General features: G+C 39.5%; 1 protein-coding gene across 1 annotated transcript; it reads right to left on the minus strand.

Annotated features, from left to right (window-relative positions):
* Window positions 1-18762: 18762 nt before the first annotated feature.
* hoxa1a (homeobox A1a) lies at window positions 18763-22372 on the minus strand. Its single transcript, XM_017422283.2, has 2 exons — window positions 20454-22372; window positions 18763-20059 (listed from the first exon to the last, which is right to left on the minus strand). The coding sequence occupies exons 1-2, from the start codon at window positions 21040-21042 to the stop codon at window positions 19680-19682; spliced, it is 969 nt and encodes a 322-aa protein (XP_017277772.1). The 5' UTR covers window positions 21043-22372; the 3' UTR covers window positions 18763-19679.
* Window positions 22373-23913: the final 1541 nt, after the last annotated feature.

Below are 23913 nucleotides of genomic sequence, written 5' to 3' on the forward strand. Positions count from 1 at the left end.
CCTCAGGCATGCCAGTCAACACGCTGATGAGACATTAAGAGAGTGATGAGAAGCTCGTCTGTGCCTTCGGGGTCGGGGCTGTTCTGGAGATGTGAAATGGTTATGAATATCAACTTATTTTCCCATACAAGGTGAAGAGAAAAGGCTAGGGGGAGTAATACTTTACAGTAAAAATGGGGAAATTAGCATATTGTTATCAGAAAAGCACATTTTTAACATAAAAATCTCTGAGTATATATATATATATATATATATATATATATATATATATATATATTTCTTTTGCTTTTGGTTTTTTTTGTTTGGTTGTTTTTCATTTTGTTTTTCTAATCTGTCAGAAGAGTCTCATCTCACCCACAAAACACTTTTTCACAATTAAAAAAAAAAACAAGATTTAATGTTAAAGGATTATCATCCTTTAACACCCGTTGCCTTTCATGCCAGAGTTTTAAACAAAGATCATCTTTCTGTGTTGAAAAATGACAGAGCTGTGGTTGTTTTGGACAAATCTTGAAAATAATGTTATGTGTGGTGTCACTCGATGTTGCAAGAACGCGTTTGATCTGTTAGCACTCAGCGTATGTATTAACAATGATTTTCATTTACCAGCACACCAAAGTTCAGGTCAATATTTGTAACATTAACTGAGCTACAGCAATTTTTGCATTTCTTAAAGCTGATTACCTGTGTTGGCCCTCTTAAATTAGGTTGACTCCAAAAGTTAGTCAGCTATAGATGAACATCCAATGAGTATTTTCTTAGAGATCCATTAAAGTCCTTCCAGTGGTTCATGAGATATTTTGCCAACAGAAAGAAAACACAAGTACTCACAGACAACAGAACTTACATGATCTCCCATCTTTCATGGTGGTGGGCAATAATGAAACTAATACCTAAATAGACTAAGTTCTTGTTATTGAAATTAACCAAAGAATAAAGCAAAAATTAAAAAAAAACAAGAATTTGAAGAAGTACAAACTCCATCGGACCCCTTAAAATACATCACCAACAAATATTGAGATATTAGTGGTTAGTAGTTGATTTGAGTGTCCAGTGTGAAGAAGATATAAGAATGAGAACATCTGAATAGTGGATTGGTCGGTGGTTTTCATGAATACAACTTTTTTTTAAGAAGCAATGGTCACATTTTCACAAACACTAAAACAATCCAGTTTGTGTTTTGGAGCTTTGCAGCTTGTTATGGTCCTTGTTTTAAAGTTGGCTCAGATACCAAACAGCTGCAATTGTTAAAAAAGTAATAGAAATCACACAAAATTGCAAAAATAGGATACATGAAAGCACTAGTCAAAGCAATACAAAAAAGGGATAAATCCTCAAACCTGTTATGCAGTTGGTTTTATGATTGGTTCACTTCCCTAACTTTAATAAACCAAACTAATAAACTGAATCCAAAAATAGGACTGCATACAATTCTCAAACCCAACTAACAATGAAAGAGAAAATATATAGGAAACAAAATGGTGTCAGGCTGGCAGATGTTGGTGGAAGCTGCTACGTCAATCAGGTCCAAGAAGTCACACACAATCTTTTTCGTAAACCTTTACTTATTTGTACAGTTCCTTAGAGTATCCTTTTATCATAGTCTATCTAATGTGCTTTTTGTGTTGTCTAGAAGTTTTGACTGTTTGCCCTGTTTTATTGTGGTGTCCTGTTTATTTTATCTTCAAATAATGTATTTTAAAATGCTCATATACATATAAATATATATATATTTATTATAAACCCAACACTATTCTGCACTTCTTCAGAACTTTGTCCGCCATCTGTTTATCCATCTGTCTTGAGCTGCTTTGGCCTCCCTCTTCCAGTTGCAATGGTAGGCACAGCACTGCAGGCTTGAGGCTTATACTGACAATCAGCTGTTCAAACAACCCTTATAAATTTTCATATTCAAAGCTGTGTTCTTTAGCTCATGTGCATTATTGTTCTGTGGTATATTTCATGCAAAAGAAAGTGATTTACCAAAGTGTTTTCATAAGTAACAGGCAGAAGAAATACCAGTATTTGAAAATGTCATTTATACTTGTAATTTTGTTGTGTGATTTGTATCAATGAACCAACAACCTGCATTGATGCATTTGCAGTATGTGCATGCATGTGTTTCAGTGAGTGTATGATGGTGAGGGGAAGACAAATGCACTCCCACAGAGAGCTGTCCCAGTCAGCCTGGCCTGCTGAGTGAAACCCTGCGGTAATGTTTAGCTTAAGGGGTGAAAAAGAAGGTGAGTGGAGAAAGGAAAGGGGGAAGGACGAGGGGATGACAGGGCTGGAGCTCTGTATGCAGAGAGTCACTGAGGAGAGTGAAGATGGTACCAGCTGAGGGAAGAGAAGGGTGGGTCACAGAGGAGTGACAAGGAGAGGGAGGAAAGGAAGGATGAAAGGTCCAATCGGGATGGAACACAGGAGGCGTCCCGCTCTGGCTTGTCAGTCAGTCGTCTCTCACTGACACCTGAACCTCCGCTGACCGGGTCGTGACTGCCTCTCTGGCACAGGAGATATCACTGGGGGTGCTGACCTTTGACCTATAACCTCCTCATCACCACCATAGTCTTCACTCTGCTTTCTTTACCCACTTCCCTTTGTTCATTTCACTCCAGCTCTTTCACCTTCATCCCTTTGAAAGCAGTTTAATTATCCAAAAGTAAAAACGTTACACTTGATGGTACTAGTTTAAGTTCATGTATTTTTAAATACATTTTAGACAAAAAAATTTCCCCTGATAGGATTTTCTTCACTTCACGGGCATCAGATATCTAGGTTTAGAAAGCTTGATTACCCTTGGCCACGTGTGATTACTCATATGGAAATCAATCTGTCAGGCGACCACTGAGGGAAATGAGGCCACAACTGAGACGAAGAGAGCTGAAGTTCAAAATGGTTGTTCACAAAAGAAATATTTAAAAATGCATTCAGACAAGATTTTTATCACAGTTAAATTGAGTTAATATGCATTGCACTGGCTCCAATTTGGCTAAAAGTTAGCATGTGAGAATGTGACAAAAATATTTGGAAAAAAATATATAAGCATGCATCAGTCTAGATCTTTTCACAATAAACATCCATGCAAAGATCGTCAGTGGTTATAAATCAGTCTAGTAAATTGGCGAAAAGGCACACCACAACCCAAACATTCACACAGAACTTTCAGCTCTAACACAACTAAAACAAATCACACTTCAATGTAACAAAGTGAAAAAAGATGAATGTAATGCAAAATATATTAATTTCTATGATAAAAACTATTCTAAACTGAGAAAAGAAATCAGGAAATTCACATTTTCTGAAAACGTATTAGTTCCCTATTTTTGGAGTGTTGCAGAAGATGACATTCAGATCAGATACCATGTGACCAACTGTAAATTTAAAACAAGCGGACCTGTTTTCCTGCTGTGCATAAAGAGGTCCAAAAGACAGATCACAGCTTGCTCGCTCACAGCTCACCCAGTTTTAGCACAAGTGATGGAATCAACAAATGGTTGAGAGGAAGATCAAAGCAGAACATTAAATATTACACATGCAAAGCTACACAGGAATCACATCTGGACAATTTTCTCTGTTGTAAACATGTTTATCACATCGAATGGACAATGGAAAAAGACACAAATTCAACTGAACTATTATGTAAATAGTGAAAATGTGCGGGAGAATAGCCCACTCAAAGCAAGTTTTAAAAAACAGTTTCGTGCAGGGTTCAGGTTTATGGGGGAACTATTCCAGGGATTCTTGTTTGTGTCCCCTATGTTTTTTAAACACCCACAATCCTTTGCACTAAGAAAAACAGGATGTATTGAAGTTGAGGAATAGCACATTTACATGTGACTAAGTCTGTTTTCATAGAAAATGTATTTCTTTTAAATGTTTCTTGTCACAAAAAAGTGTTTTGAATTCTGATAAACTAAAACATCAAAGCATAAATTGCCAATGTAAGTTAGTTAAACTAATTATTTTAATTGTTGGGTGTAGCACGTAATTAAAGGTAGGACTGCTGTTATGAGTCAGTGACTGAGCGAGAGAGAGAAAAAAACACTTTTAAAAGTGTCACGCACTCCAGTTCCATGTAAATAACAAGCTTTATTAAATAACCCACACTTCAGCCTTTGGGCCTTTCTCAAGATCAGTGTTCTAGTGTGAGTAAGCTCAGAGGCACGTGTCTTTGCAAAGTCCTTATATCCTTTTTGCTGAAGTCTTTGGCTGCTTTTTATCTGATCTTAAAAAATGTCTTTCACACTGATTACACAAATCATTTGGCAGCTATGGCAGGCATCCTAATAAAAAAACACATTTCTGTAGTGTTCAAATCTAATAAACTTTATGCAGTATTTTAGTGCCTGTTAGATTTCTGTACCACTTGTAATAATGTTTTAGTTGACTAATTGCACTTTGACAATGATGACGACATGCAGGCGCACTACACAAATAGCTTGAGACAACTAACATAAAGCTACTTCTTCAGGAAAAATAATCATTTAAGTCAATTGTTTTGGTTTTCATCATGTATAGTTGTTGCTGTTTAGTAAGATAAGTTCTTACATTAAGGTAATTAGTAACAGTGTTAGAAACAATAGGATCTGGGTTTTAATGCTCCCAGTGTTGGTGCATGTGCAATTCATGTTAGGCATTGACTCACATCAAGTGTTGACAGCAATCTCTCAAACATGCACTTTTTAAGAAAGTCTTTTGTCAAACAGGTGAGTGTGGCTTGGAAGAAACCAACCAATGAAGGAAGCATTCATGTCATGAAAACAATAGTTCAGATGCTTCAAAAGTAGGGTTATGAACAGTTAATATCCTACCTGTTGTAGATAGCTCTATGAATGACCCCAGTTTGGAGAAAAAAAAATCATTCTGCTGGAGTAACGAGTTAACAGCTAGTCTGAGGGGGGGCCAAGTTCAAAATGGATTTTCTACTTTCTTAAAAAAAAAAAACTTCTATGGAAGCATTAATATATAAACTTTACAATGGCATTTCACTTTACATGGTTATTCACAGTATAGAGCTAGTGCCAATAGTGGTAGCAGCTGCTGGTTTTAGCATCTCTGGTGCAGCCTGTAATATTTCTGACAGGAATTTTATATTTTTTTCTGCCAGAATAATTGGAATGTGAAATTGAATACAATGTAATAAATGTAATAAAGTCTGTTTTATTCCAACTGATTTGTTCAAAGAGCTATCTAAAGGTAAGATATTAACTGTTCATAACCTTTCCACAGAAAACCCACTTCAAACAATATGAACGTTTTTTTTTTTTCTAAGAACTTTCTGTCTTGGCTGGAAATTGAAACTTCCTTAGAAATCTGAAGCCCATTAAACTTCACAAGAATCAACACAGCTGTAAGTTCTTGCACATGGCGAACAAATAGTCACTCAACACCCAATAAAACTGCAGTGTTTGGCTTTGTTTATAACAGTGTTTTGTTTTCTTCTTTTCTAATTAGTAACCCTCTTGGATCTATTGAGCTTATAAAAAATTCAGAGCAACTAGAAACTTTTCATTCCTAAAACTGCAACTAGAAACCATCATTCTTCTTGATGGTCTTTCATTTTTAAGTGTTTCATGAGGTTTATGACTAACAGACTTATTCATAAAACGAGCAATAAATTCCCTGTCTTCTTGTGTTTTCTGTCTATAAGTGTCACATTCAGTGTTGAAGGAGTGAGATGGCTTCTGTTTGATACATTTCTTTAGCAAACAGATTGACAGATGGGCAGTTGGAATAACATAGACACATCTTTATCCCACTAAATGTGAACACAATTATTTCAAGTTTGTGAAATGTTTTAAATGACTTGTTCATAAATATGCAGGGAGCAAAACCAGAATCTTACACTTTCTGAAACAGTAAGTCTTTTCTGATGATGAGCAGATGTGTTACAACAATATATATGGACACACACGCATGCACACACACACACACACATAAAACCAAGCACACAAATCCCTAGAGAGCTGAGTCTAATCCAGGGTTTACATTGTTAGGACAACAAGGATAATCCTGCTAACAGGGTGTTTATCTAGAAATTGCAACCACTGAATCCACAGTACACACTTTATTGACCTGGAGGGGAAACCAGCAAGCAGGTGAGAAAGCAAAGAATGTAAAAAAAGTGTTTGACAGGACAACAAAGAAAAGACAAAAGGAAGGGGTACAAAGAAAATGACACTAACAGGTTGCACTGGAGGAAGGAAGCTGCAGACCGAGATGAAAGGAAGGTTTGTGCTCTCAGGTATGCAGATGAGATGGCATCAGTGCAGAAGTGGACACAACCAGTGCCTCAGGAACACACACACCAGGGACATAAAACACATAAGCCTTCATTAGAGACAGAAAACACGGACACTTAAAAAAATTATATTTATAAATAAATAATAAATATCCTGTTACAGATAGGTCTTCGAAAAAACTTAAAGTTTAATTTTGACTGGAATGATTAGCTAATAGCGAATCTTAATGCAGCCAAAGCCAAAGTAAAAAGCTGCCCTCTTAAAACACCTCCAGCCTCACAAATGTCATAGCAGCTCATGCAAACACTATTTCATTGACCTTTACACTGCTGTCAATTTCTCAATACATGGTTATTTACATAGAATACTAGGATTACTTGCAGGGACAAATAGAGGCAGCAGCAAAGAGAGGTAATACTTGCACTGCAGCCTGGGGCACTTCCTGCAAGAAGATCATAATATTTCTGCCAAAATAATGGCGTAATAGAAAACCAATGATACTGTAAAGGTTTGAATAATAACATTTTTACTAACAACTGCAGGTGGAACAGCGGCGCTGTGGTTAGAGCTGTTGCTTCCCAGCAAGAAGGTTGCAGGATTGTCTCCCAGCCTTGGGTTTTGGGTGGAGTTTGCATGTTCTCCCTGTACACACGTGGGTTTCCTCCCACAGACCAAAAACATGCACGTTGGGTTAATTAATGACTCTAAATGGTGTACCCCACCTATATGCACTTCCAGCGTAGATTGTTGCTGACTTACAACTCCAGTTTTCAAAAATTCATAAGAGTCCATCCACTTTCTTTACCTGCTTTTCCATGCAGAGTCACATGGGAGCTGGTGCCTGTCTCCGGCGGTCATTGTGCAAGAGGTGTGGTACACCCTGGACAGGTCACAGATCCATCACAGAGCCACATAGAGACAAATGAGACAGACAACTCTTAAGACAACTTACTCACACCTAGTGACAATTTGGAGTTACCAATTAACCTAACATGCATGTTTTTTTGGACTCCAGGAGAAAACCAGATTACCCAGGGAAAACCCTCGTCTGCATGGAAAGAGCATGCAAACTCCACACAGAAAGGCCCCAGATAAGGAGCAATCTTGTGACCTTCTTGTTGTGAGGCGACAGTTCTAACCACTGCACCACAGAGCACCCCCCTACCTTCAAAGTTAAAATGCAAAATCACAAGCCCTAGATTCTAGCTTGAAGATTCTTGTGAGTATTTGTAAAAGCAAAATTTCACTTTTTCACAATAGGACAGCACACACTTTAGTTGAGTAATGTATCACCTTAAGCAAGTCAATGATTTCCATGTAATTTATCAAAATATGTGAGCTTCATCTTTTTTAAGATTTCATCATCATTGTCTGCTATGCTGCAGAGTCAAGCCTCACATCAAGTGACCATGATCCATAAAAATAAATGAGCACATGGCTTGGTCTTCTAAAAGCTCCCCTTCAAGTCAAGTCATGATTTCTGTTTGATCTTTCTTGTTTCAATTTTCTGTCAGTGATGCTGTTTTCTTTTTAAGTTCCCATTACTACTCATGCTAAGTGCTGAATTTGTCCTCCCACACAGACTGTTGATGATGCTGCAAATGCAAAACACATCGCTTCCAGCATGCTGGAGAATAAATCCTGAAGATCTAACAATCACAAGACACACATCGAGAACAATTTTATCACCTGGGAATGGGACTGAACTAATGATGTATGGTGCCAGAGGTAGATATCACTGAAGTGATTATTTCCATAAAAGATTAGTAGCCTAATACTGTAACACAGGCCATTCCTGATGTGAGACCCGACTCTTACTCCATTATTCTTTCATGCCTCAGCTAGACTGTTGGAAGAAAATAATCAGTTTTGAACTGAAGCCTGTTGTTTCTTTTCTTTTGTCACATCGGAGGATGCAGTAGCTTGTAGTGAATAAATCGCCAAACTGTTATATTTGACAGAATAGGATCAGCTCCTGTAGGGTGATCCCTAATTAATACAATCAACTCCAGAGTTTCTGTACAGCAAACAATAAATTCAGTCTGTGCTCCATGCAAAATAACAGAACTGACACGTGTCACAGCACTGTGGGATAAACAAGGGCTTTTGGGGATGAACGAAAATGTCTACAGCAATTCTGACAACAAGTACCATCGTAAGAGACTAAGTCTAAGGAAATCAATATGAGAAATAAGTGTTACACCAAAAATTTTTAAACTTTTTATCCTGCTATGCAATACAATAGTTTTACATGCTGTAATAAAAAAGTGACCTATCTGTAGTGACGGTTTGGATTCATGTGGTTTGAACAGCTGGCACTGAACATTTGGTATGCTCTGTGGATTTTCAGATGTGATCAAAAAATTGATTTCCCCATTATATTCTCAAGCATATCTAAAGCAGCATTTTGCAAATTTAAATAAAATCTTGCACATTAAGCTTGTTTCCATTATCTGGTTTAAATAAACTTTGCAGCACAGTGTCATTAGTCAGCACTGGGACACACGAGTTTACACATAGTAAGCAAACAGAAAAACATTAAACAGAATCAAGCTAAACTAATTTGATACAGAAAAAATGTAAGAGGTGTTCAAAAAGTAATGCTGTGATTAGTTGTCCCTGTCAGAAAGATTAAAATACTTTCATTTCAAAGAAAATTATGATTGTTAATGTGATCTGTCATGTAAATAATAATTTTGCTACAAAATTATGTTGCATTAGGTGTTTTCTATTTTATCAACTAGTTTGAAAAATATTGTAAAACATCTCAAGTGAAAGTAAATAATCTTTCCTTTGGGGTTTTTTTTTTATTTACATTTATCTTCTCTTACTTCAAAAATTAATGACATTCGGACTTAACTTTTACTCGGCCTTGATCTACTAAAACAAGAGCTTTGCTGATTCCAGACTTCTTTTTACACACATAAACTCTGAGTAAGATTTGCAGGCAAAAAACAATGCAAATAAAAAATACATCACTCAACACAAATACAGTATCTGTATTTGTTGCTGAACTTTGGTACAAACTGCTGTTCTTTTCTCTACAACCAAAAGGAGCTCCCTTATACATGTACGTATATTAATAGACCGTGTGTCTCTGCTTTCTCTCATTGTGGGGAACTTAGGCCATGTGATCCCATTTTACAGAAGCTGCTTTGTTGAATCTTGTATGTTTTGTATCCGGAATCTGCACACAAGTAAGGTGGGGCTTTAAGTCCCGCCTACTCTCCTGCACACAGTCATGGTGTCACATGACCTTTCTTTTAAACCAAAGACTGTAAACATCAGTAGATGTTGGACCAGAACTGGAAGTTGAAGCTAGAACAGGGCCAGCTCTCCCAAAGGCTGGTTCCAGTATAAATTTTAGTTGCATGCAGTTCTTGTGTTGCTGCTGTATGTTCTGTTATTTATTTTTCTAACTCTGTAATTAGTTATTACACCTGAATTTATTTTATTTTTTTCTATTATTTTACCAGCAACAAAGTCCCATTTTGTTTAAAAGGATGGAGCAGGACTTAAAGCAGGACTTACCTGTGCTGGAATCAGCCTACAAGGAAGCTGGTCCTGTTCCGGTACATGTCAGAAGTCTATCAATACATAGTTCATGGGTGCACCTCACTTCAAGAAAGCCTGCTTACAGTTTTTTCTCCAGTGTAGACATTTCAGGCTCGTGTTCATAAGCAAGGAAAGTTAAAAAAGACTGGTGCCAAAATACCTTGTTTCAAACATCAGATGAGCTCACGAGTTGCCGAAAAAATGAATGAGAAATGCCAGCATAGAATAATACATGAAACACTGAAATACTAAACAAAACTTAATGCCTGTTTTTATGATATGCGTAAATACAGCATTGTAAACTTTTGACATTAGGCAGCATATTGACAACAGTCAAACTGCTCCAAATATTTGTGCATACTCATAAATATGCCTTTCCATGCTGAGGCTTGCACATCAGTGGCTAAATGCCACTCCAGTATCTAACGCTGCCTGTTGAAATATTGCTCTGACTGGCGTTAACGCTCCCATTGGGTGGGGGGAGGCTAGGCAGGCGGGGGTGTGGGGGATGTAAGGGATATTGGCAAAACAGCGGCAAGCTTTAGCATGCATGTCATGGCCAGGGGATGCTTTCTGAGCCAAATGCCAGTCTATAGATCGCAGAGGGGACTAAAGATCACATCATCGTCCAACCGGGGCTTCAGTGACACGGGACAGCGGGCGAGAGAGGTAGGACCGAATGATCCCTGCCAGGACGAGGCATTATAGACAGCCGCTGTCATTACGGGGCAAACATGCACTAGTTTGAGAGCACAAATGTAAACACACGCAGGGCAACACACACACAGGCTCGAGCCGTGACAACGACAATATAGACAAGTGCTGTCATTAGAGGAGTCTCTGCGGAGCTCAAATGATAACGAGGAAAGGGGGAGGTAGAGCAGGGGGATGTTAAGAAGGGTGACTGTCCAGCTGTCTGCAGGTGAGTTTGTGGTGTTGGAGAGGTCAGATCACTGGAGCAGTGCAAATAATACAAATACACACCCAAAACTCTTCTACTGTGTGTTGTTCTTTCAACATACACAAAACTCTTTATTCTAAAGAGTAGAATTCAATTTCAGATGGAAGGGTTTTCTTTTAGAATTATAGTGTCTCAGTAAGTTTCGAATAATAAAAAAGACTAGTTGAATTATAAGGCTTTTAGTTCCCAGAAAGTGGACTGAGTTTGGGAGTTTTTAGGCCTAGATATTAAAACCATGTCTGAGGAAATATCTTTTAAAAAGTCAAACTAGTTATCCCTGAAGAAATGTATATTACGGCTGCATTGTTTGCCAGTTTTAGGCAAAGACATCATGCAGTCTATTAGTGTTTGCTGTATTTTGAGAGGTGACTTCCAGCTACTGCCATGCCAAATTTTAGCTGTCTGTAAAAATGGCTAAGCCATTTTTATGTTTGCTAAAGTCAGTTAGCGGTAGTGGCCATCTTGAAATGGTTTAGTTCCAAAAAGTAATCAGTTGTAGATGTACATCCAAAGCTTGCTTTCTGAAAGGTTCAATAAAATCTGTCCAGAGGTTTGCTAACAGACAGAGAGCCCAACACATGCAGACACAGGCAAAAACATGATCTCCCTCCTTTCATAGCAACAAGGGATAATAAGGTTTTCAGTGACCAAAAACTGGACTGATTATGGAGGGTGTTAGATCACAATATTAGAAATTTCTGAAGCAATATCTTCAAAAGCAAATATGTTGTTCATTTTTTCTCTTAGAGTTCAGAAAATAATTGATAAGTTGTTCTGGCAGCATATTTTTGCTCAATACCTTTCTAAGACACTTTTGATTTTTCTTTTTTTTAATCACATTCTGTAAATAACAATAAATCAAACTGAAAATCACTGTCACAAATATAACTCAAAACACGATTTGCAACCTTTGTTACATGATAATTGCTCAAAAAAGATAAACTATACAATTATTTTTATGCACTGAGGAAACAGAAATACTCTTACGTGCATGTTTTAAGCACCAGTTCACTGTTCAGAAATAACATGTACACTGCATCTCAAGTCTATTAAAAGTCAATAAAAAGCTTGTGTTATTACAACCATTAAAGAATACAGTAACTCCCAGACATGGCTTAGAATCAATTTGCTGAGCTAATCTTACTGTTGTGGGTGCTGCAGAGTCTAATGTAGACTGTTCTCTGCCCAAAGGGGACAAGCACATCAGTGCATAGTTTCACTCCATTTCTCAGACTCCCACAGTGTGATGTCCTGCAGGGTGTGTACAAACCAGAGGATTTGAGTTACACCGGGCCTTGCATCTGTCACTAAAACATCTTTCTTTCATTCTTAATAACAAGCTGCTGTATTAACACTGGGTGTTTTAACAAGTTGCAAACACTGCAGAGGAGCAGTCAAGTTCCTCAGTTTATAAAAAAGTTCAAATAGGCTAGATTCATTTTAAGTCGTGTTAGAAAACTAAAAGAGACAAGAAGCTGGGTGAAATTATGCCACAACAATTTTAAATCATTAATGAATTTCTCCTGTCAGTAACCGTCAGAAAGGCTGAGCGCTCAGTTTCTCAACAGTTAACACACAAATTGCTCCCTAATCCTTCCAGATTATGTTTCCAGTGGTTCTCTGTCACAGCACACGTGAGCACCATTGCTCTTCCAGTGAGAAGGACTGACACTTGGCTCTCAGGTGAAACGGTGTCAGGTGAGATCAAACGCCCCAATAACTGCTGCCAGTCCCCCACAGCAGAATCCACAGCTGACAGCATTTGCAAACTCCACCTGACATGGAGACGTTTGATTTGAAGTGCTGAAACCTGTCTTCTGCCCTGAAGCTCTGTGTGTTCATATCTGTGTGTGAAAACAGCAACTGTGGTTCTGTTTCTCCCTGCAATGTGTCAGTAGTAATCACCTTCAGGGCTTTTAACATGTTGCTGTTTAACCTGTCTGCTAATTCTTAGACCAAAGGCTCAGGCTTTTGATATCAAAGACTTGACTGAGGCTCTATTTCCTAACTGATGAGATCTGATGCCTACGCGGTTAGGATTTGGGATTGTCTTTGGGCTTTGAGTGCTGACCTTACCTCTTTGGCACAGTGTGAAAATTGAATAACAAAAGGCACAGCTGTGGAAGCACGTGTATCTGAGCAGCTGGAGGGAATGACAAGGAAACAACAAAACTTCTTTTATAGTGCTGTCATTGAAGTAAAAAGCAGTAAAAGACTGAAATGTATGCTTTTGGAAACAATGAAATTGTTAATCTCTTAATGCCAACATATGCACAGTGATGTGCAAAACTTTATTATTATGCACTGCATTAAAGGAACCAAACTTCCTTGTAATTTTTAAATTTTTTATGGTTCTTCTGTCTGTCTGAAGGTCTTTCATAGTTTATTTCTCACTCATTTTCGGTCCACTACTTGATGATAACATATTATTCAATATGTGCTCTAAAAATGATAAAAGTAAACAATTGGAAGATAAAAGAAAAAGTGTTAGATATATACTGTAAAAATTTCTACAGCAAATGAACATCATATTAAAGTAATGTCTTTAAGACATTGTGGAAAAAGGTTCCAGCATAGACCTAACACGGGACCTTAGAAAGGCATCATTCTTTAGTTGATCACACGTACCAAGTAATCAGCTAACAGAATTTTGGGATATATTTTGTTTGTGCTAAAACATTTTTTTTTACTGTAACTGTATATGTTATTTGGTTTGATCTTTGGTATTCATCATAGTAGTACAAAGAATGGAAACAAAGTGTCTTTTTGTGACAGGCCGCTCAAATTGCATAAAGATCTAATTCAAAATGGATTATTTGCCAAGTTTTCTTTTGTTATCAACGCTGGTTGATCTTTAGAGTCTTTAGGGTCAGTATTAGACAGAAAATGACTGAAAATAGCAGACAAAATCTTAAGAAAATTTTTTTACAATCTTTCAAAAAGCCCAAAGAACCAATTTAAAAGACTGCAAGAACATATGGCTCCTTGGAAGCTAAATAAAAAGAAATGAGGGATGATTTAAGACTTACAGTCCTGTATTCGAGTGACCTACACAAGTATTTCTCTCATCATAACCAACAGATTAAAAAGTCTCCAGCTGGCTGGTCGAGTTATAGAACACATCATCAGTAGTAAACCTTGGCTTAGGCCACTCTCACAAGTTTTTTCATAACCAGCTAAAATGAATGTCAAGTGATATGCTCACCCAAAGCTGAACATGGTGTCTTTGAACCAAAACTACCTGGTCATGTTAAGGAAAAACCATGGTCAGGTTTAAAGTCAAGAGTCTTAAATATTTCATCCACAGCATAATAACCCCAAAACTGTTCAACTTTAACCTGTTTTGTTAATGCTACAAATTTCATTTTGAGTTGATTAATGGGGTTTTAATGGAACACAACAAAAGCCATTCACATAGTATGATATAATGTTGAACCAGAGTGCCAGTGGGTGCTTGTATATATCTGCCTGTCTGTCAGGTGTTGGTACTCACTAAAAAGAGGATTCTAGGAAGCTGTGATGGCCTACACAAAGAGCACCCAGGCTCCTCAGAGTGTCACCTGATCTCCTGTGTGTTTGGACGCACAAGTGTGGGTAGATAAGTGTGTGTGTTCGTGGGGGTGGGTGCGGGAGCTTTCTTTAAGGGGTGAGGGCGCCTCATTGGCTGCTATGCTGGGGTCAGCCGGAGGTCAGGACATGTGTGATGGATGGACCTCTGTCTCTAAACCACTAGCAAGCCCGCTCCCCATCCTCGCTCCTCCAGTGGGCCTCAGACCCGCTGAAGTACCCTGCCTGTGCTTCTCTATTTCCACATCTCTTTGTATGACTCCATTTGGCGCCCCAAGTCGGAGTGCTTCATCAAGCCGAAAGGAGCTCAAAAGGAACTGCAGACAAGTCTTTGAGGGGAGTTCTGATGTCAGGATGTGGACGTGCAGTACTTCAGCCTGTGTGTCTCTCTCCTTACTGCTCCTCTCTGTTCTCACGCCTTATGTGGAGTCTAACATATGTAGAAGGACAGGCAGCAACTCACCAAATGATGTCATCTCTTCTCTTCTTGCCCTTCTTCTGTTTTTCCTCCATCACTCTGTCAATCCCCTCCATCGGCTCCAGCCCTGTATTGGCACATAGAGACGCACATCTGTCGATGGAAGAATTCATTTTGTCTGCCAATCACACCGGGGGAGTGGTCAATGAGTGCAGATGTGCCAATACCTGGACTGCCGTGATGAGTGACTTCTGTCTGTCTCCATCTCCGCCTCCTTCAGCTTCCAGCACTTTCTGTCTGAGCCAGTGAATCACCAATAGAACCACTGTTGAAGAGAGGAATGATTTTACTGTGCTGTGCATGTGAGGGAAATAAAAAAAACACAGCTGTTATTGTGGATAAACAAAAAGAAAAAGAAAAATCTAATCAGTCTAAGTGCATGAACAGATATGCATTTTCCACAGACGATGTTGTGATTATTGTGGTTATTTTTGTGCATCTTCTATTTTTGCCAATACGTTAAAGAAATTAGACTTTGCCTTCAAAATTGCTGAGCTCTGAAAGTAAAGCTTTCAACAGTTGGTGGTAAAAAGGCTTGTTTTTTGTTGTTTTTTTAAATCTAAAGTCTTCATAAAACAGTCCCAGCCGTGGCACTTAAAATTCTTTCATTTTTCTGATCTGGTGGTCATGGTTTTGTTTTCTATCTTTCATGTGGGCCATCAGATACACACAAACACAGACTTTTCAGAAACAATTCAAAAGTGAAAAGTTGAAATCTTCAAAGTCTGTTAAAAAAAATTGGCACAGTGAAAATATATAAGTTTTTGTGTTGTGTTTTTCCTTTGTAGTAAGTGTAGGTAGATGTGTGTGTGTGTGTGAGTGTGTGTGTGCAAATATCCTAATGCTCCTGTACTTTTATCTGTTGATAAAGACTATTCTTCAGGACACATATTGTACATATTACTGCCTCTCTTTGTGGGTGTTAAAATCTGTCAGTGTGTGTGTGAGCTGCAGGATAAATACCGGCTCGCTCTCATGTGGCACCTTTTGTTTCTTTGGCTCAACTCTGCTTCCTTTTTGTTGCTCTCAAGTTATTTTTCATGCTCGCTGATGCTGCTGTGAGAAAATATAAATACCAAAATAATTTTTTTTATCAACCATTTTTTATAAAAAATACATTTTGAGACAAAAAAATAGGTCACATTTTTAGTGAAAGAGATCCCTAACTATTTTTGAAGCTTTAAATGAATTAGACGTTTTTGTTTGGTTGCAGGTTTTGAGCAAAAGTACTTTCATATAATTTCCCCCAAAAGCCCTGAAAATACAGAAAACGTTACAAGTAAAACCTCATTTTATTGCCAATTTTTTAAACAAGGATAATATAACAAAAACGTGGCAAGATGATTGGAAAATTCCCCACCCAAACAATTTAAATTTATGCTAAAAACAAGTAAAAAAATATAATTATTGGGCATTTTGATGAAAATACTCGTTCTTAAAACGTAAAGTTCGTGTGTTAGAAAATGGTCATTAAAGACAAATGTAATAAATTTACCTATCAGTTCAAATGATTTTAATATTATGACAAAAGAAATAATGTTATCCAATTTGTGGATTTGCTGTAAATGTTTCAGTTAAGAAATTTAATGATTTCAAAGTTTGAACTTTTGTTTATTCACAATAAAATTCAGGTGAAACGACTTATAAGCATTTTTTTTTTATTTCGAAGAAACGACCGCCGTCGTTTCCTTTGCAGAAAATCGACGTGGAAAAGTAATTTATCATTTTGTATTCTAATAATAACTTTGGCCCACAGCTCAGACTTTTTGGGGGCACATCAAACGTGCAAAATAAATCTTCTACATGACTTTTGCATTACCTCTTCAAGCGAGGAGCTCCAAACTTTTGTTCGTCCTTCTCGGAGCTTTAATGGTTTGAGTTAAACATCTGTCATCGTTCATATGTTTATCTCGGGGCTTTAATGGGAACCATCAGGATTGTCTGGACGCCCTGTCTCAGGCCAATGAGGTCTCCTTCTTTCTCGCGTTTTGTTTTTGCAGTTTCATTCATTTGCTCTCATTTTTCACGGCGAGCTCTGGTGTAGTTTTGGTCAAACGGGCCTCCATAGTTGGACCGTAGCTGTGCTCAAACTGTAAACTGAAGTTTGGATTGGGGTGGTGCTGTGACAACAAACTGGAGCTGTGACCGAAGTTTGACCCTGAGCCTTCTTCTGAGGATCAGCTGCGTTTCACTCCTGAAGGAGTGGAGGAGGAGGACGAGGAGGGCGGGAAAGCGGGGGGCCAAGAACACCTCGGGGTCTCACAAAAAAAGCAGGCAATTTTATTTTTTTTAAAGTTTTGTTTTAATTTTATCGCAACAAGCAAAACACTTTTGCCACGAGGGGGGTTAAACTGAATTTATCTGAAATTATTTTGTTGTTTGAAAAGTTTTTATTCCAATTCTATTGTAAGTTTAGAGTCTCAGATTTGGGGTTTGCCTGCTTAAAATTCAAATATGAGCTCCTTGGTTATCAAAAATGTAAATAAAGTAGCCCTAATAAATAAATAAAAGATGGTCGAACTGTTTAAAGTTAAAATAGATAGATAGATAGATAGATAGATAGATAGATAGATAGATAGATAGATAGATAGATAGATAGATAGATAGATAGATAGATAGATAGATAGATAGATGCTCTTCAAACAAAAATTTGGCATTTTTTTGGAAAATTTTCAAACCATTTTCTTATATATTCAAAATATACATATATATATAAATGAAAAGACAAATAAATTAAATATTTTAAAAGCTTTTAGATTTTGACTTTTTTTAAGCTAAGTTTTTGTAACCAAGTTTTTTTTTTGTTTAATTATTTATTTTTTTGCAATTCAAAACTAAAAATCAACAAATAAATAAAGGTTTAGTAAAAAGATAGCCTTACATTTACAGTTTTCTCTTTCAATATCATATTTTTATTATGTATATACAACACCCTAATAAATATCAAAACAGTAGTAATGTAGCTCATAATATTTTGCCTATATGTATACATTTTTATAGTTTATATATGAATTTTATGTGTTAAAACCAAAAGTTTTTTTCACACAAACCAACCAAAGCGTAGAACATGGGTTATTTTGCACGTTTTTAATGTCACCTGATTTTTGAGTGGCCTCAGGCCCTCCGAGCAACAACTCTGTGTACGGTTTGATTATTTGTACCGAAACAATCAAAAAATGAGGGTGTATGTAGTTATCAAACCAACCACGCCATCTTCCACACAAACCAGTATTTAAACCCAAAACAACATACATCGAAATAAATAGACCCGCAGTGTGTAATAAAATAAAGAGACAAGAGAAATTCTTTGTACAACTTACTCTCCTCTTGCATGCCTGTTGGAGCGGCCTGCAGCTGCAGCCTCAGCACGTCTCTGCAGCTCGAATACGGCAGCTCCTGCAGGTGGATCCAAGGTAAAGGTGAATGCCGCTCATTAATCATGCTACTTTTCGGCGTCTCTGTCCTTTTAAAGCAGGATGGACTCGCATCCTGCACACCAGGAATTAAAACAACAAACCCCGACCTGTTCTCATTCCCAGGGCGTCAAATGCCGCCCCTCTTTTTGTTTCTAAATCACAATAGAAGATATTGATGTTGAGTAAAATCTGAAGGATTTTAACAACTGTTTTTTTATACAGGGGGTTCTGTGCATATATGTTATGCTGACTGTGTGAGATTAAGTGCTGCAAGTTTTCACACTTCATCCAGACATCAGGTTGGCATGATGACACCTCCATGTAACTTGGGGAACTTAGAAGCTGACGCTGACAGGACCGGTGGGGCTCCCATCTTTGTCAATAGCTTAACCTCGATGTTTCGATCAATAGAGTTCCCCACCCCCCCCCCCCCCCCCAACNCCCCCCCCCTCCCTCCATAAGCCGAAAGCTCGATAAGGTTGCCATCACAAACGATGCTGACACCCGCGCTCTCATCTTCCCCGCGGATAAACAGGCCTTTATTATGCCAATAACTTCACCCCCGGGGACGGGAGCGCGCACGGACGCATACATTGAGAAATTGGATGAGTTGAACAGACACGTGAAGTCTCTGCAGTTTCTCAAACCTCCTCAGACAGACGTTTGGGCTTCTATCTGCAGCTTCGAGATAACATTTCATGTCTTTATCAACACCTTCCCCCAAAAAACATGACACAGAGGAAAAGATTTATAGATAAACGCACTTTAATACGCATGATTGACCCGTAAACATCTCCTTGGACAAAACAATTTGCATGTGCCCCACTTAAATAAATAGCAACTAAAAAGCCTCACAAAGCCTTAAATTCCGCAACTGATAAAACTCAGCGCCCCTCAGCAGATACTTGGAGGCATCATGCAAATCTCATAAAGTACATTCAAACAGTCGACACTCACAGACCTATAAACACAAAGGTGAAAGTGATTTTTATAGCCACTGGAACTATTCATAAATAGAGATCATCTCCTTGACTTTATGATGCTTCATTAATAGCATCCTGCGCCCGGATGCACAACTTTGGCACATTTGAGATACTTTTGTTTCTTTATGTGCAGGCCTCGCATTAAGCAGCACTAGTCGCTGGCACTCATTCTACATAAACTGAACATTTTGTACATTTGACCCCATATATCAAAAGCAAATGTACACATCTTAAACCATGATTGCTTGAACAACAGTGTTATGGATCTTGTAGACACGTTACACAAATTAAAACTAATCTAAAGCCCAAGAGTGGTCCACATTATAGTCAAGCGTTCCCAAATAGAGAATAAACTTTCATAAATGTCCACTACAAATGTCATTCACGAACAAACACTTTGGTTTTGATACACTTGACTTCTGGCATATGCAGGTAATAATACGTGGCTCAGAATGACAAACAGACAGCTAGCCCTCAGTTAGAGGTGTAACTATCAGTACCCGTGGAAGACACCGTGGAGGATGAAGGAGATGGGGTGGATGGGGCTGAGATGGACCTCTCGGATGCTGCATCGTCTATTTTCTCCTGAATGATCTCCTCCGGGTCCGAGGATGAAACTTTAGCTGGCAGCAGCCCCTCTTTCTCGCGCTTCTTCTGCTTCATCCTTCGGTTCTGGAACCAGATTTTCACCTGAGTCTCATTCAACTGCAGCGCGGCGGCAATTTCCACGCGGCGCGCCCGGGTCAGGTACTTGTTGAAGTGGAATTCCTTCTCCAACTCTGTCAGCTGTTTGGTGGTGAAATTGGTCCGGACGGTGTTCGGCTGGCCAGCATACCCGTACTCACCAGAACGCCCTGCAGAGAAGGAAAACACAGGGCTTATTAATTTTATCACGGCCGCATTCAACGTTTACGAATTTTGAAAGACTTTTACGCATTTGGAGCAACTTTTACGCAGTCAATTTATGCACCTTTACTTAGACAAAACTAAATATTACTTATATTAAATATAAATAAATAAATATTTAAATAAAACAAACGTTTAACAGAAACTTAACCTATACTGTATATGGAAAAAAATAAAATTGCACGTTTGAAGTGGACACTGAGATTAAGTACCGATGTTAAGCTGTAACATTACATTTTAAACATTTTAGATTTATACCAGCCTTGTTCACAAACTTGGTGCCATTGCGAATCATTTCCCATGTGCTTATATAATAACTACAAAAGAACACTTTGCGCCCACCTGTTTTCGGTGGATTCCTTTTCACCTTCATCCAGTCGAAAGTCTGCGTGGAAGATGCGCTCTCAGACAGAGGTGAGCAGCAAGTCTCCAGGTGAGCTGCATGCAGAGGTGACAGTGGGTTAGAGGCCCCAGAGTAAGAGGGTGCTTGTTCGTGCCCGCCGCCATAAGCAGGGTGTGTATACTGCAGCTGACCCAGTGGGGTTGCGCTGTAACCATGGCGATGTTGAGACACCATGGAGGAGGAAATACTCCCCGAAAACATCAGTGGACTGCACTGGGGAAATGCAGCTGCAGAGTCTACTTCCTGGTTGAGGGTGTAATGGTTGTAAGTGGCACAGAAACTTTGGGGCCCATAGTTAGAGCTGCAGGCCGGATGGGCTCCGTATACCGTGGACTGGTATGACCCCGGCTGGTGAGGGATGCTGTTAGGAGAAGTCCTGTTTACCATGAAGTGCTCATCTGCCCCGCAGCTGTTGATGGCAGCCCCGCACGACTGGAAAGCTGTAATCCCGTGGTCCGAGTGGAAAGCCCTGATTGAACACGAGCCACCTTCAGCGCTCATCACCGAGTAGTCTAAGAAGCTGCTCATTGTAGCATCGTGGTCCTGGGACTCAGGTACCCGTCCTCTCCACAGACACCACTCTGATCTCACTCTCACCCTGAGTGGCCGTGCCAACCTTTACCTATGCTTTGTCCCAATCAGTGGAGGGGAGGGGGCGGCGGGGGTAGGTATCAATGAACGGGTGCTGTCACGTGGGCACGGGTCAGCCAGTGAGGCACTTGTCCTTATCCTCTCAGTCGGTGACAGATTGGTGTTTGAGAGGCTATTTAAATTCCAAGCGCTCGTCGATCAAGGTGACGCGCGTCGCCGCTAATGTATTGGCCGAGCAAACAATGAGCTGGGAGGCAGAAGGCGGTGGACAGCTCCGGGGTCGCATGAGGAGCGGGGGTAGCTACTGCAAACACGGTGTCTTTTAACCCCCGCTGTGCGCTCATACATAGGAGAGATGAACCCTGTGCTATCTCACCATGACGGACGGCCCTGCACTCTGACCTCAGGTACGCTATTTTTGGAATAGAGTTGTGTGTGCGTATGTGTGTGTGTGTGCGTGTGTTCTCCGCGCGCGTAACAGCCGTGATGTCATGTGTATACCCGTGTAGTTCTCTTCCAGATAGATGGATGGCTGGGTGTGTGCGCGCGCCACAGCCGCGGGCTATCTGAGGGCTATTAATGTCTCATTTCAATGCGAAATGTTTCACGCTTGAACATTACGGGATTTTCTCGGCAAATATTGTCACAGTGTGACAGCGAGAAAGACGCAAGAAGATTTGTCCCCTGGTACAAACCCAAAATACACTCATTCCATCAAACAGACCCTTTTTTTTCTCAGAACTTTGTTCCCTTCTGAAGGTTGCAGGATGTTTTCAAGCTTTCTGTGCAACCGGTGTGCCAAGTCATGCGGCGTGGCGTCACAACACATCCTCTGTGTCTGTCACTTTACGCCATGTGATGTGAAGAAATGTCACCCTAAACTAAACTTGTACTCCCTAACCCTGAACCAGATCATTTAACGTGGCAAAAATGTCGAGCAAAAGAGCTCACAGTGCGTAAAATGGCACACAGTTTCTTTCACATTATGTTGGGTGATGAAGAGACAGCACATTTAACATTAAGATGATGTCTTTAAATCCCCCCTCTCTCTCTTTCTCTCTTTCAGGTCATAGGGTCATAGTTTCACTCCCGCATGTATTCATTATGCAGTGATCAAATGATATAATAATGCAAGGCTCGCTAATGCGCAGATGTAGCCCGAGGTGCGAGTGTGGGCTGATTATCCTGTTAAGTTCATCAAATAAAGCTGCCGGGGAAATTAATGGCCGCGGAAAGCAGCGGTGAGAGAGAGAGAGAGAAAAGACAGTGTGTGTGTGTGTGTGTGTGTGGGGGGGGGCGAGAGACTGTGTGTGGGTGACTTGCAACAGCAGATTCCCAACCTCTAACCGAGGAAGGAAAAGTGAGGAGAAGGAGAGTAAAAGGAAGGGAGGGAGGGAAAGGAAAGGGTCATAGAAGAACGAGCGCCCCCACAGGCTTAAGGAAGTCAAACACTCATAGAAATGTTGACAATACGAATACAACATATTGATAGATGCTCCCAGTGTTTTTAACACCGTGTGAGTTTTAATTTTGCGCACTTGAAAACAGTTTTAAAGCACTTTGTTCAGCCAATTTCCATTTCCCATACTCCTGTCACGACATACCAGTGGGGAGTATTTAAATTTACTTTAAATAAACCGAACTTTTCTTAGTTTTACTGACAGCACCACAAATTTAAACATAGCGTTATTAGTTGCAATAAGCATTTAAAAGTCTGACTTTTTTCTTGCGATTGTTGCAATATAAATCGGAGAAAAAAAGGTTTTTTTCTGCTTTAACCTATGTTTCCTGCTTTGAACTTCCTCTACCACGTCTTTAATGATGGAGTTTAAATGTGATGAAGTCTGAAAATATTTGGGCTATGTTGCACTGGAGAAAAGTAAAAAAAAATGCATTGAGTTCAATACCCCCACCCACATCTTTGCCCCCCTCTCCCTCTCTCTTCCCCCTCTTGCCTGCCTGTCTGTCTTTCCCAGCTGCCTCTGCAGTGAGTGGGCGCAGTGGATCCTGCGTGGCTCGCCTGCGTGTGGAAAGAAACTTCGGAGCTCTCATGGTCTCTTTGTGTGAGAAAAGGCGCGCTGTCCCGGAATGATTCGGTTAAAGTAGACCCCGTGGTTTCAGTCAGAGCGCAAGATCTGCCCCCGCTTTTACCCCCACTTTGAACACACACAAACGTACCTCCCAACACACACACAACTTCCCCACTCTCCAGTCAATGACTTGCTTATGGCTTCCAGATTATTCGATAAAGGTTCGAGCTGAATTCCACACTGTTTGAATCGATCCACGCCAGCTCGCATCGCAACTGGTGGTTGTTTCCAGTCAGTGGGCTATTTCCCACTCAGACCTATTAGTTTGGACTATTGAGTTCTAATAACTGAATCCCAGAAGTCTAATCAAGAGCAATACAATAGGACTAAACTCTTCATAATCCCCTGTATTGAATTAGAGGCTCTAAACCTCTTTCTTCAATAATATTGTAAAAGTCCTTGTACAATCCTCATTATAAATCCTCTTTATTGTTAAACAGACCAAAGTGATAATATCCACTTTAGGCAGTTTTTCTTTTTCTTTGTGATTAACTGTGATAAATCCCAACTATTCCACGAGGCGTGCGCTTTGAGTTTGGACTAACACACAGAGAGTGAGTGCAGGCTCTTAACCTGAGCTGCTGCTGTTATCGCCGAGTCAGAGCCGTGTGTTAAACAAGCTATAAAAATGAATTATTACCAAACGCACGCAGAGGACCCCCCCCCACCACCACCACCCTCACTTTTTTTAAAGCTTACGATTCAGGGAGTCCCGTAT

This window comes from Kryptolebias marmoratus, linkage group LG5 (genome assembly GCF_001649575.2).
Source record: "Kryptolebias marmoratus isolate JLee-2015 linkage group LG5, ASM164957v2, whole genome shotgun sequence".
Classification (NCBI taxonomy): domain Eukaryota; kingdom Metazoa; phylum Chordata; class Actinopteri; order Cyprinodontiformes; family Rivulidae; genus Kryptolebias; species Kryptolebias marmoratus.

Bases quoted from the DNA above. Each gene is read 5' to 3' on its own strand.
- hoxa1a (XM_017422283.2), bottom strand. From the start codon at position 21,042: ATGAGCAGCTTCTTAGACTACTCGGTGATGAGCGCTGAAGGTGGCTCG. The intron at 20,060-20,453 runs GTGGGCGCAAAG...CCTTCTCTGCAG, and splicing joins AAGGAATCCACCGAAAACAG to GGCGTTCTGGTGAGTACGGG.